Source organism: Gymnodraco acuticeps, unplaced genomic scaffold (assembly GCF_902827175.1).
Source record: "Gymnodraco acuticeps unplaced genomic scaffold, fGymAcu1.1, whole genome shotgun sequence".
Classification (NCBI taxonomy): domain Eukaryota; kingdom Metazoa; phylum Chordata; class Actinopteri; order Perciformes; family Bathydraconidae; genus Gymnodraco; species Gymnodraco acuticeps.
Genome location: NW_022990014.1, coordinates 70,894 through 85,113, shown reverse-complemented (window position 1 = coordinate 85,113; position 14,220 = coordinate 70,894). Strand labels below are relative to the sequence as shown.

At 38.7% G+C, this 14,220-nt stretch overlaps 2 protein-coding genes across 3 annotated transcripts; both read right to left on the bottom strand.

Annotated features, from left to right (window-relative positions):
- Positions 1-84: 84 nt before the first annotated feature.
- On the bottom strand, positions 85-5,798 carry casq2 (calsequestrin 2). Its single transcript, XM_034213412.1, has 11 exons — positions 5,285-5,798; positions 3,489-3,573; positions 3,238-3,338; positions 3,018-3,129; positions 2,486-2,559; positions 2,281-2,411; positions 2,134-2,179; positions 1,987-2,041; positions 1,104-1,204; positions 940-1,014; positions 85-853 (listed from the first exon to the last, which is right to left on the bottom strand). The coding sequence occupies exons 1-11, from the start codon at positions 5,519-5,521 to the stop codon at positions 563-565; spliced, it is 1,308 nt and encodes a 435-aa protein (XP_034069303.1). The 5' UTR covers positions 5,522-5,798; the 3' UTR covers positions 85-562.
- Positions 5,799-6,764: 966 nt separating this feature from the next.
- LOC117544409 (potassium voltage-gated channel subfamily E member 2-like) lies at positions 6,765-9,477 on the bottom strand. 2 transcript variants are annotated; one of them, XM_034213414.1, is made up of 3 exons: positions 9,419-9,477; positions 7,858-7,901; positions 6,765-7,290 (listed from the first exon to the last, which is right to left on the bottom strand). In XM_034213414.1, the coding sequence occupies exons 2-3, from the start codon at positions 7,885-7,887 to the stop codon at positions 6,958-6,960; spliced, it is 363 nt and encodes a 120-aa protein (XP_034069305.1). In that variant the 5' UTR covers positions 7,888-7,901; positions 9,419-9,477; the 3' UTR covers positions 6,765-6,957. The 2 variants fall into 2 exon arrangements, with proteins under 2 accessions (XP_034069305.1, XP_034069304.1); XM_034213413.1 differs by lacking the exon at positions 9,419-9,477 and having other exon boundaries at positions 7,858-8,090.
- Positions 9,478-14,220: the final 4,743 nt, after the last annotated feature.

The window sequence follows — 14,220 nt, the reverse complement described above, 5'->3', positions numbered from 1 at the left end:
GTCCCTGTTTCTTTTATACAACACAACATTCAAAATCACAGCAGCTGTGTCAAAGTCACATTTGTAAAAAAATAAATATTTGTATCAACCTTTTCAAAGGATTTTATTTTTTGTATCAATGATTGATAAGTGTTATTTCATCCTGTTAACCTTTGTTATGGATGTTCAGCTTTTAAAACCCCTTCACATTATTAGTTTTACTGTGAAAACGTTGCAGTGAGTACTTTTTTCTCTTGAAGTGTTATGGTTTAAAATACATATTGTATTAGATGACAGGGATAGTTGACATTTTCAGTGTATTTATAACCTTTGAATAAATATATTTTGTTTGCAATCTCAGGACCCATTCCAGGATTATTTACAATGTCATTTGTAATATATTTTTTTAACATTAAATATATTTATTTCTATTAGCAGGCACATTTTCACTACACATTTGATATTGTTTATTTGTTAAAAGTAATTATTCTGTACACTAGTTTGTAATAAATCCATGGTAAACTTAACCTGAGGGGAAAAAACTGAGCAGAAAAGTCAACATTCACAAGGATTAGACTATGAATTACTCATCATCATCATCATCATCATCATCATCATCATCATCATCGTCATCATCATCGTCATCGTCGTCCTCGTCGTCGTCATCATCATCATCATCATCATCCTCCTCATTATTATTGTCATCGTTATCTTCATCATCGTCGTCTTCATCATCATCGTCGTCGTCATCATCATCGTCATCATCGTCCTCAGTGTTGATTTTGCCAGAGAGCACATCCTCGATCCAGTCCTCCAGCTCCGGGGCGGTGGGCAGATCCTCCTCGTCGTCCATCTCCATCCACACGCTGTCAGCCTGCTCACAGACAGAAAGGTTAAATAATGTCGGGAGAAACTCAACAAAACATTTGTGTCACGTCACACATGTTGCCAGGGACTCACATCAGTAACGTTGATAACTCCCATCTGTGGTCTGAACAGATCCACCTTGAAGGTCTTCTCCCAGTAGGGGATCAGCTGAAAAGGGGTTAGCGAAAGAAATGACATCAGACCTGCAGCATGTAAGCTAATTCCCATCCACAAATGTACTTTTCTTGATTACTCACCAGGGGGAAATCATCAGGGTCAATCCAGATGATGCTGAGGTCAGGAAGGTGCGTGTTGTCTCTTGCAACCTCCTTCAGGATCTCCAAAAACTCAAAACCATCTGCAAGCAGATTCACACAACATCAATTAATTAAAAAACGTTGGTCTAAGAGAAAACACATGTTCACCCATTTAAAGAAACAGTTGACATGTTGGGGATAAAACCTACTCTTTTCTTTGTAAATTCAGAAGATTAACACCACTCACATGTCAACAGTTTACGTAAAAGGCTACAACTAGTGGGCAGTTGGTTAGCATGAAAACATCAAACAAGGGGGAACAGCTAGCAAGGCACCTTATGAAGATCACAAAATCCACCTAACAGCATCTCTAAAGCTAACTAAATAACACATTATACATCATGCTTGAAAGGTAAAAAACAAGATTAGGTCTAAACCCAACACGTTTACTTTGATTTAATAGTGACTTCCTGAAATATTTCCCCCTGCTTTCAGCCTAATGCAGCTTAGCATTATGCTACCTCTCTGCTGGAGTGACTGTCAGTGGTGGCATACACAAATGTTTTCACTTTTTGTATTGCTTTCTTGCTATAGTTAATTATCTGTTCTCTTTCTTTATTTATGAGTTTTATTGGATTTCTTATGAGAATTTTAGCATTTGTATTTTCCATGAAGAATTAACCTCAAACTGCCCATATTGTTTTGTTGTACTGTTTTATTATTAGCATGTCAGTCGTAAAGTGGTATGACAGGTGCTACACAATCACAGATTGAATACCAGGGCACTAGAGTCTCCAAACTTCTTGTTGACTAATTCCGTTGTGGATATTGAATGTATTTTACAACTCAGGTTTATCCCCTTGAATGTAAAAGATGCCCTTACCAGGGTCCTCCTCCTCTGCAAAAGCCACAATGTGGATGCCTTCAATGTCATCTTCCTGAGAAAAGCAAGATTTATAAATGTCATGTTACTAGTGTCAGTGTAAACTATATGAAACTAAATTAAAGTTGTTTGTCAATCATCCCTTACCCAGGTCTCAAACATATCTTCTGGACGCAGCTTTCTCAGAGTTGGTCTGATAGCACAGAGAATGTGAGTGTTAAACTGTTATTATAAACAATATTGGTTGGATACACATTTGTCTGATTATTTAGTTAAATATTCCGCTTTGTTTACCGTCTGTGTTCAGTTATAAATGTCACCAGCTCCTCCTCAGAGTGAGGCTTGCCGGGGATGGTGACTGGCTCCTCCATGAAGGGCTCGTAGAAATCCACCTCATTCATCTTCAGAGTCAGCTCTTTGGCAACCTGAAGCAACATACAATGATTCAAGAAAAATGATGCTTGCATGTTTACATTTTTGCTTGTGATTTATTACTTACAGATTTCGTAAATGTGGCAAAGAACTTGATGTATGGCTGAAACTGCTCTGCAGCTTCTTTAAATGCTTCATAGTCTGAGGATGAAAAAGTGCAGTGTGAAGGAAAGAGTTACGTATGTTTATTATTTATGTTGCAAGCAAATCTGTTTTTTTTTGCAGTCTTGTTTTTCTGGTCATGCATCTGTTTGTGCTTCCTCTGGCTGTTACATGACATTTGCACATTAGGGATCGGAAATAGATGAACTTTGACCTCCAACTAATATTCCCACAGTTAGTCAAATGGGATGTAGCTGCAGCTCAGCACCACAACTAAACTACTCAGCCTGTGAAATGGGACCAAGCAAGGGCAGCTGTGTGGGCAGCAGATGTAAAAATGGATCTGTAAATCCATGGAGATGACGGAGTTAAATTATGTTATAATGAAGGTCATGGGCCAAAGAAAGCCCCACACAGACCCAGCTAATGAGAGCGTTGTTTTGGTAAGCGGAAAAGCAAACATTATTTATATATATATTCATGCCTCACACACTCACGCTCAGATTCCTCGCTTTTGAAGTAGCCAATGAGGCGGATGTCTTCCTCCATCCTATCAAAAGCTCTCAGCTCCAGAGCATTTTCTAAAACCTCCACTGGGTCGTCCAACAGCTAGAGACATACATACAGAGAGAGTATGGGGTATGCCTGTAACATTGGCTAAACTGGTGTTGATTTGTGCTAGCAGCTGAGAATCTGCTTTTATACCAGTCTACTTACGTCCAACAAGAACTCCACCAGAATGTTAGCTGAGAGTAAGCCGTCAAACTCAATCATCCGATCGGCCTTGAAAACATACACACTGCCCTCCTCCTCCAGGCCTGTCATTGAGGTAAATCATGTTGTTAGATGGATTTATATTGTTTACTCAAGTTATTTGACTCTTGATTAAATCTGTGATTACGGCCAATCGTTTATCAGGAATTGCAAGCATCGATCTAAAATAGCTTGTGCTGTATCCATATACTCACCCAGTTTCTTTGCTACCTTTGCATCTTTGTGGGAGTCTACCATTCCAAACCCAATGTCTTTCTCCTCCATAACCTGAGCTACAAGCTGCAGCCACAAGAAAAACATCATTGTAAAAACAGGACTGAACACATAGCATTGAAGAAATCAAGGCAGTTCATAAATCCTTTCAACTCTGTGTTCTGAGAAGAAGCATAGTAGTTTAGTTAACCCATAATATTCATTTTGGCAGCTGTTGTGAATAAATTACGTGATGGGAGCCTAACTGCTGTGTATGGTCTTAATAATATGATAATAATACCAAAGTGGGCAATAGAGGTGCTCAGGCTACCCAGGGGCCATGGAGACACAGTTACATCATCACCCAGGCTGCCATGAGCTAAATATAGCCAGAGCTACAGTATATAATTGTTCTGGCAATTGTTCAGAAGTATAGTAGGTGAAAGTGAGACTGTCTTGATAGAAATTATCCATACACCAAGGTAACAAACATATTCAAAGTGCAATCAATGTACTATATTCAATAAACAGTGAAAAGCTCAATATATATATACAGCTGCATATACTGTATGGCGCTATGCAGCAATGTTCATTGTGCACAAGGCACGCATGTGAGCATGCAGGCCATACAATTCATATCCTGCCATCAGTTTCAACAGCTGACAGTTGGTGTTGATTGCTAATAAACATATTAATGCACAAATGGCAGTGAGGCAGTAGTTAGTAAGAAAACATGGCTTTAAACAATGCTATATTTTGCGTGTTTACAAGACAACTTTAGGGGATGTTTTTATGTAAATTACTCTTAGCTTTGTTCATCTCGCCTGACTGATAGTAACAGGGCCCACCTGTGCTGTTTTAAATAGGTGAAGCTAATATCAGTACTGCATGACTCAGCTCAGATTACCTTCAGAAATCAGAGAGCAACTCACCCTTAGCCATTTGTAACATGAGACAGAGCACAATGTTTCCTACAGTATGAGGTTCAAATAAAGCAATGTATTCCAATTATCAGACAAGAACTCTTTAACTGAGCCTCATTAAAAAAAATACTTCAAGTATACCAATCAAAACAAAATATATGGAGTTTTTTATTAATCCCTCGTGGGGAAATTGTTTCTCTGCATTTGACCCATCCTAGTGTTAGGAGCAGTGTGCTGCCATTTTGAACGGCGCCCGGGGAGCAGTGTGGGGAACGGTGCCTTGCTCAGGGACACCTCGGTAGCACTTGGTCTTGCCGGGACTTGAACTGGTGACCTTCCAGTTGCCAAGCCAAGTCCCTATCGACTTCGCCACCACCGCACACACTGCATTAAACGAGAATGTATTTGTGCCCTTCAGAAATCATTGCTCTAAAACATAATTCACATGAGCTCTTGAGCTAGTGCTGCCATCAGGAGATGCACAGGGAAGGTTACAGTGATATATTTCTGGGGGATAAAAGCACACATTGAATTAAGGTGATATACAGGTAACCTTAAGTGTCAGTACTGCATCCCACTGGACTAAATGTGCTCAGAGAGATACACATTGACCTTGACAAAGCACACATACGAACATAAGGACAGAGTTGAATTCCTCACCAGTTGGCCCTTTTATTATTCGGGCACTTTTGTTGATTTATTACACATTAAACATGTTACAAGGTTCTGTTAAATAGACAACTACTATCCTTTCAGTCAAACCCCTGCCACCAAAATCAACTGTGTCCTTTCCATTTCAAATATATTTGTGTCCTACATCTCCTCTAGTAACAGCTTTCTTAACATGTTTATCTTACACACTTTAAATACTTTACCTCCAGCACCAACTCTTTCATCTGGAGTTGTTTTTGAAGCTCCTTGCTGTCTGACATGGGCCCATGGTAGAACATGCATACCATGCTGTGATTTTTCAAGGCTTTCTTGTAGTTCCTGTCATTGATGTCTAGGACACGGTCTTTCCCGTCATACTGGGGGAACTCCAGGCCCTTTGCAGCCGGGGCCAAAGGCAGGAAGCTCAGGCAAGGAAGCAGGAACAAGCACAGGGAAAGCATGTTCCGGAGAAACCTCACACCAAAGTCAGATTTCGGTTTCGAAGTATAAAACTACGCAAATCACTCCTAGCCCTGTGAAAGGGTAGGGAAATGTGGACGTTTTTGAGGTAAAAGTTGGTCCTTCAGAGGCAGTTCTCAAGCATCCCAAGCTGTGCAGAGAAATCCAAATCCTACAAGCATCTTTAAGACCTGTAGCAACTGTTTCTCCCCCCTTGATCACTCCTTGACACCTCTCTCTGCAGACACAAAGATGAAAGAGGAATACAGTCGAGCCTGTGAGGTGCTGGGGGGTGGATACCATACATAGCAGCACTCCTCTCCCACTACTAGTGCAGGACAGGCCCATTTTTAGGAGACCAGTTGTTTGGATGCTAAAAATAAAGCTGCAAGTGAGAAAGAGAGAGAGCACGTGGGGTTTAATGAGTCGCCCCTGTGATGTCTCTTTGAGCAACTCAACAGGGTGGAAAGAGAGAGCCTCGGAGATTTGAGAGGTTCAGTTATTTTGAGCTTTTAAGTCTTGGGGACCAAAAACACAGACTATGTTTGGTTTTGTGGAAGAGTAAAAAATGGTGGTGTATTTAGAGTGATCACATATGAGACAATCCATCAACAGGTGTTCAAAGGGCAACTCACAATATCAATGTGTTTGTCCTACAGATGTGTCTCATTCAGTTTGGCATGCGCAGTGAGCTTTCTGACCATGAATTGAATATGTTATTATTTGTAATTATTTGTTATATGTAACTATTTATTTTTGGTTTGGTTTGAAGTGTCAGAATTTATGGTGCTTTTCTCTATTTCTCACAATGTTTCTCGATGCCTACTGGGCCCTGCCGTGGTGCCCTTGAGCAAGGCACCGGACAAATCTGCACGAATTGCAGCAGGTTTCATTATAAGAAGCTGCAGCCATGATACACCTCCCTCTTTATTCTTCTTCATATCCACTGCAGTGCTTTGAGGAGCCTCTTCTGCCCCCTGTGGGTTAAACAGAGTATGACCTACTGAATTACGAGGGTTGTGTACTTTAACATAACTCCTAAAAGTTTAAGATCCTTATGCAGTGATTCTAAAAATGATCTCAGCTTTTGCATAAATAATATTAAACACACAGATAGGTTTAGAATCAGGGTGAGGCTGATCTTAAATACATTTATTTTGAATAACCCTTTTTTACAGCAGACATGGTACTAGTCTATAGCATTTAAGTGTCACAGTAAATCATGACAAAATGACACCAGCATGAAGGACAAGAAGACCCTGTAACTGAAGCAGCTAAATAGAAAGAAAAAAAATCATATTTAATATATTAATACTTTTCATTCATTTCTAATTATTGTAATACTAATTATTTCAAATAAATTACTACTACTCTATAGTCCTGCTGCTGCTGCCCCTGATAGTGATGATCTGCTGTAAGTAATGTGTCTTTAATTGCATTATCCAGCACCAAAGTTAGTGTAGACGTCATCCTGTTGTAACTGGGCAGTCCAGTCCTCTTTGATGTATTGGTGGTAGGGGTCATTAGAGTGCTCTCTCCTCTTGGATTTGACTGTGCTCACCAGCATGGCCACGACAACGAAGGCGAACATGCCGATCATCACCGCCAGATACGAGATGACGTTCTTGAAGTTCTCATCAGCCAGAGTCTTGTCCAAAGCGCTGCTTGCAGCCGTCATGTTACGCCGCCAGTTGTCCAGGTACTGACCCAGAGCACTAGTCAGAGAGCCCTCCAGGTGGAGGGTCAGGTTGGACAACTCAGATGCACCCATCTAGTTGGAGAGAAAAGACAATGTTTGCAGTAGTTTAAGACAATCCACTTGTCTATTAGGTAAATTGAGTGTATTGTATCCTAATTCTGAACATAGACTTGTGGAAACTCATTTTAGGCATAAGAGAAGAAAAAGTAGTGCCAAAGTAACGCACTGACTAAACTAATAATATGCATATTTGACCGGAAGAAATCTTAAAGCCTTTGAAAACTAAGTTTTACATTTTCTGTGTTTTATAAAACATAGAACAGTCATGATAATATAAAAAAAAAATTTGTGAAAAAAATAAAAAGCCATCCTTCGGTGTTATATATTCATGAAATACAAAACAAAGACTATCGTCAGGAAATCTGTATTGTATTATGCAAATCTAATCTAATCTAAAAATATTGTTCTGAAAATGCTAAATCATCATTATCTATACTGTATATTACTGTACGTTTTTCTATCACATGTAACCTTACTAAGTCCCAACTCTAGAGCAAAACATATAGGTCAAGAGCAGCTTAAAATAATATCATTTAATGAACAGAAATATATACATTTTTTAAGCTTTACTGCACCAACCTCTTTCAAGTTTTCCGACGGCCGCATCATGAAATTGGGGACAACTTTGAAAACAGAACAAAGTAAAGAGTCAGAGGAAAAGTCATCTGCTCCCAGGAACACCTCTGCTGGTACGTTGTTTACTTTCTTAATCTGAACAATGGGTTTTGAGTTTTTGTGTGTGGTGGGGGTTGAAGATAAACCAAAGTGGAGCATGACCTTGAAAATGTCAGGCATGCAAAATCCTATTTATTCAGCTGTTAAAGAAACGTTAAGAGCTGGGAGTCAATATAACCTGACACACAAGTAATAATATGCATGAATATCCAAATACCAGCAACAAATACAGGTCTGGCAATTGAATATTTAAAGACTAGTGTTTCTCAATTGTATTTCTTCATCTGCCCCACAGAGGGAGTACACTGCAAGGGGAAGCAGCCAGTCTAAATTATTCAGCTTTCCCTAGATGGCAGCAAAAGCTACACATTTGAGACCCACATTCACATGCACGTACAAGATGTGCTTGATGATTAATATACAATTATTTTATTTATCTCTCTGTTCAGTAAAAAAGCAAATGTGTATTTTGGTAATTACGCACTTCATTTGAGGTCGAATGAGGTTTCAGAGTCGAAAGGCATCACCCTGATCTCATTAAAGATATTTTGTGTTGCTCAAGGACACTTCAGGGTAGTATCAGCTTGCTGAGAAGAATGCTTGAAAATAAATCCTGCATTAAATTGACAGTGTTTCCCAACCCTTTAGAACAACACTGCTAGAGCAGATTACTCCCACCACCTCTGATCGTTCCCAGATTATTTATGTTTTGCTCTGGAGTTCCAACGGGAGGATGCTTAGCTGACTTTCTGCTCTGTAAAGTGAAACAAGAGTGGAAATAGTGTAGACAAAGAGGAACAACACAATTAAAGGCACAGTGAGACCATAGTAAAGGTCCAATAGGCCTATTCCATAACAGTTTTTTGCTACAAAGATTGTATGCTCTGCTAAGTATATCCAAATCTCCATGATTTCATGACCCTGGTTTGTTTCCTATTCTCTCTCAATCTCTGGTCAGTTTTCAGCATCTGCACATCTTATGAGCAATAGATAGGCTGATCTTTGAGAAGCTTTTCTCTCACTGATTGGTGGTTAAATGTTTGTTGTTTGTGTTTCATGTATTTGTGTCTGGATATTTGTCTGTTGATGTTGGACATGGAGCTGCTGTGACGCAAGTCAAATTTCAGACCTGATCTGACAAATAAAGTAATATCGTATCGTATCGTATATTTCACAACTTCATGTTTTTTTTAATCGTCAGTGACTCTGTTGGCTCAGTATGTTGAAAGAACACATTGTGTGTGTTGAAATTAAATGACAACAGGGGGCCATATCATCTCATGTTTTTCAAAATAAAGGGTGGAGATATTGTATCAGCCTAAACAGCTTTATTATCTTTCCCACATTATGTACGAAGTCCAATCCCTGAAAGCCTTTCACTGACTTTATTTTGTTTATTTTCACACAGTTCAGAACAGTTAACACAGGTATTAGAATGAAAAAGAGTTATTTGTCTTGGAGTTACCCTGGTCGTTGGGGAGGTTCCTTCCTTGTTCAGAAAAACAAGTGGCTGAGGGCTGAGGACTCATGCTGTAAATACTGCAAGAAGACAATTGGGTCAACATTCTCGCATGTTAAAGGGGGACATTTTAAAATATTCTATTTGGTTTGGCCAAGTCATTATGTTCCATTGTGTGTTGTTGTGAAAGGTTGGTTTGTTCAGTTAACACATTATTTGAGTTATTTTCTGTGGACTTCTTTTAAATAGCTGTAGACTACACATGTGCATAGTTATTAAAAATGCATGGTTTATAATGTGTTTTTTTAATTTTTGGATAAATAAAAAACCCAGTTTCTTTAAACAACTCCTGTGTCCTGTTGCCTTACTGCTTTGTCCCTAACATATGCATTCATTGCAACCCCCTTTCATGTTGAGGGTAAACTTATTACAGCTTCAAAACATTATTCTGCACAATTTTTTGAGAAATGTCACTAAGCACCTTTAAAGGACACTATGGTCCAAGTAAATGGTTCTATCCCACGGAGTGTTGATTTAATAATGTTAAACTAGTTCATTATCACTAACCAATAAGTTACCATATATAAACCTTTTATATAAAAGAGTACTATACTGTACATACATTAAAGGCATTTCTTGACCTTCATATATTAATGCTGCCAATCTTTCTGTTTTGGTTGTACTGCTTCAGCTGGTTTTCTAACTCACTTGACATCATCATAATACAGTATTAGCAGGTAATTGAATTTGTTTGTTTTTGATTATTTTGTCGAAAAAACTACATATTTTACATACATATAATGGAATAGGTTGTTCAATAACAGTATGTGATCAAGGAAAATAAAGGATTCAAAATATCCTGCGAGATGTTTCTGCGTGTAAACAGGCTAAAGACAGCAAGCTATGACTGAAATTACCAAAGGTCATCAGATATCATCACAAGCATGGCTGGATTAAACATCAGAGATCAGAGACGGACACACAAACCTAAGGCACGACTGAAATTCAAAAAGGAGGGAGCAATGCCACTTAAGCCACCAGTGAACCATAAATCCCCTGATAGGCTCAAATATTACATAAACTCATGTTTTACCACACATTGTGCCTACTTATTTCTGCGCACATAAAGTGGGCAGGAACAAACTCACATTGTGAATGACTATTTTGGGGTTATGCCATTTAAAAAGCGTACACATAAACTGGTGTTCTATGAGTCACAGGAGTCAGCATAAATATTATATAAACAGGTGAATATATAACATGATGATTGGTTAAAAGATAGAATTAAAATTGTCTTTCAGTTTGATCGCAATATTGTGTTTCTGTAAAGGTCTTGTAAGCCTGTAAAATCATCTATTGATTGGGTGGTGTCCTGGTGTAGCTATGGAAGAAAATAACATGGATTTATTTTTATTTTTTTTCTATAGTAAAGTTAAAATGTCTAATAACTGTTTTGCATTAAGTAGGATCAGTTTGATAAACTTGCAGCATCAGGGTTGAGCCTTTCAATGAGAATACAGGTCTTGTAGGAGTTACCAAAGAGAACAAGAAGGATGGACATTTTACACACTTTTAGTCACCACTGAGACATGATGATAATATTTGCTTTTTACTTAATCTAATATTTTTCTGCATTATAAAATAAGCCACTTTTCCCCATAGAAAAACTCTTTATCAGATGTTCACACCTTAAACTTAAGCAGCCGTGCTATAATGTGTCATTTATCAAGAATGTTGTTATCATTGGTCAGTTTGACCCTGGCGGGAAAGGGCCTCATGGATGTATGCCTCATTGATTCTCTGTCATTATGTCACGGCCACTATACTTTCAACTGATATTACTAAAGGTGGTAAATATTTCCTTTTGTGATTGAAGACCTATTCCATGGAATAATGCCAGAATAACAGGCATGCAGCTATAGTTAAGTCAGGGCTGTGCATGGGGAATGACAGGAATGTGTTGTGGTTTATTTGAAAGGTCACTCCACATTCCCATCATGGCTGATTCTGTTGTCATCCTAATAAGAAGGAATAACAGAGACATTGCTTTGAAATTTGCTAACAAACAGCAAAGCAAACATATGTTTACATGTAGTATACTGTGTTACAACTTGTCCCTTATTTCAGGTGCAGTATGGTCTCAATAACCATACTTCCATCCTTTAATTGCAATTGTATTCTTGATACAACTCATGATTAAAATCATAGTAGTACTCTGTCATTCTATGTCTTGGGACCTTTGTTGCATGCAAAAAAGAAAAACTGTCTTTTGAAATATACATCCACAGATACTGACCAGATAATCCTGGTAGGAGAGATGGTAAAAGATGCATTGCTCTATGAAGGATTGGACGGCTGTGGCTCAGTGAGCTTGTGCATTGATCTTCGGATCAGGGGAGCGCTGGTTCCATCTCCACTGCAGTCAGCATGTCGTTGTGTCCCTGGGCATGACACATCACCCCAAAATTGCTCCTGTATTGAATGTATGTAAGTCGCTTTGGATAAAACCGTCAAACAAGTGACATGTAAAAAGATAGGTCAGTAGGCCTGATAAACAAGAGTCCAACCCTGAACCGCCTAGCTGCCACTTATCCCTGTTGACCAGCTGCTCCATGAATGGGACTTGCTTTTTTCTTGTCAGAGACATGTAGTTAAATGCATGACGCATGTGCCTTGTTAACCCAGCATGCACATTTGCCTCACCATCTTAACTATATGCAATTGTATTTGTTATGTCTACTGTAGTTTGTTTTTATGTCTTTTACTGGTATCTGTATTCTGTGTGATATACATTTTCAGTGAAATGTCTATGTGAAGCACTTTGGACTGCACTTGTTGTATGAAAGGTGCTATACAAATAAAGATTATTATTATTATTATTATATGCAATGTGCACAACGATAAATGCAGCATTACAACTGCAACCTGCAAACCTGACAAAAATAACCCATGCTGAGTCATACAAACTAATTAGCCCATCTTCACAAGCTCCATTACAAGGGATTATGTTAACACTTGAATAATTTAAACCTTGAGGAAATTGTGTTTCGGCTTTACTAGAAAAACTAAAATGTGCGTTACACATTGAAAGACTGTCATGCATGTAGATTAAATAATCCTAATCTAATAATATCTTCGTTCCCTCGCCGTGAGGCCATTCAGAGCATTTGCTTCAGGCTATTGTTCCTGTTTGCACTCTCCAAAATAGACAATGAACAAAGCAAGGCCCGGTTGCCAGTACTTTTCCACAAGGACAGTATCATGACTTTCCTCCAATAAAGAGGGAGGGTTCAAGTCTGGTGGGGGTAAGTGGAGGAGTAAGCAAAGCATTTGTGACACAAATGCTTCAAGCTAGTTTGAATTACAGCACAGTTCAACTCAAAAAGTGTTGTTGCTTTTAGCAGTGATGTAAAATAACACCAACACATGAGAGCTGAGGACCTGGCCTGCAGCTTCAATATAATCAGAGGGGAGACACGAGCACAGGTTATTGTGCACAGGTGTCAATTAGATGAGTGCTAAAACCTGAGAGCAACAGTGGTGGAAAAGTTAAACAGGTCAGTAGTTTGTGTTGCCTTTTATTAAAATATACATAAACAACTATTGTATTAACTGAATTGAAAGACAACAAGTCGAAGTTTTTACTTATCCTGTGAACTAGTTCAACATCTTCTGTAAGGATTAGCACAATCTGTTAGGCAAAATGTCATGTTCCCCAGAGGATGTATATTAATTACTTTGGACTTTTCCATTAGTACAACCAGCAGTTTCACATTTACAGCTTTGAAACATCTTTTTGCTATGAAATGGTGTACAGATATTCATGTTACCCCTCTGAATAAATTGTAAACACTTTGTTGATACCCTGTGTTTTTCTCCAGCATACCATTAAATCCAATTCATTAGGTTGTGACCAAAAACTGGAGAAAACGATCACATTTTCCATCATCTTTATCTGTGTTTGTGTTAAGTGATTCATTTAAAGTGTTTAACTTTCCACCACTGAAAATACTTACTACAGTAGATATACAATGTAAGGGAGAAAGTGTCTGATCATCACAGAAACAACATAGAGATGCATTTAATTGCTATTTATTTGACACATGCCTGAAGCACATACTTTTATTTCAGCAGAGGTGAATTTATCCATGAACATGTTAAAACATTAAATGTCAGTTATGTTCATTGTTGGCTGAATCACACAGACATTAATCACAACTTCTGCATTCGCTTTGAGTCAACCTAACCAAGGAGGAGCTGAAGATTAGGCATGTGCTGTCAGGACAAGCAGGTCATTTTCTCAATATGTTCCCAACTACAGTACTTCCCACACAATCACTTTAGAATGGGTGTATGTGTCACGATCTGTCTGTGTTGTGTTTTGTCTTGTCTTTTTCTGTCTTTGGTTTCATGTTTTATTTTGAAAAGTCTTCACCCCCTGTCTTGCCTGTTGCTGTTTAGTTTAGTTTAGTTTATTTATGACTCGCTGCGCCCTCGCTGCGAGGGGGACCCAAGTTCCCATCGGCGAAAACACGTGGGTTTGCTATCCTGGCTCCAAGATGGTGGAATGAGCTCCCCATTGACATCAGGACGGCAGATAGCTTGCACATCTTCCGGCGCAAACTGAAAACTCATCTCTTTCGACTCCACTTCGAGCGTTAGAACGATTAACGAAGCACTTTTATACTAATAAAGGACTGGATTACCTAAAGCCAGTTGAGTAGCACTTGAAATGTTTGGCTCTATGAAACCTGATATACTTATATGATTCTGTTTTCTTCAAGGTTGTGTCTTCCTGGTCGAATGTA

Bases quoted from the DNA above. Each gene is read 5' to 3' on its own strand.
- casq2 (XM_034213412.1), bottom strand. From the start codon at position 5,521: ATGCTTTCCCTGTGCTTGTTCCTGCTTCCTTGCCTGAGCTTCCTGCCT. The intron at 2,412-2,485 runs GTAAGTAATAAA...ATGTTGCTTCAG, and splicing joins TTGCCACATTTACGAAATCT to GTTGCCAAAGAGCTGACTCT. The intron at 2,180-2,280 runs GTAAACAAAGCG...CTGTGCTATCAG, and splicing joins TTTATAACTGAACACAGACG to ACCAACTCTGAGAAAGCTGC.
- LOC117544409 (XM_034213413.1), bottom strand. From the start codon at position 8,073: ATGCCTGACATTTTCAAGGTCATGCTCCACTTTGGTTTATCTTCAACC. The intron at 7,291-7,857 runs GTTGGTGCAGTA...CTCTCCAACTAG, and splicing joins CGTCGGAAAACTTGAAAGAG to ATGGGTGCATCTGAGTTGTC.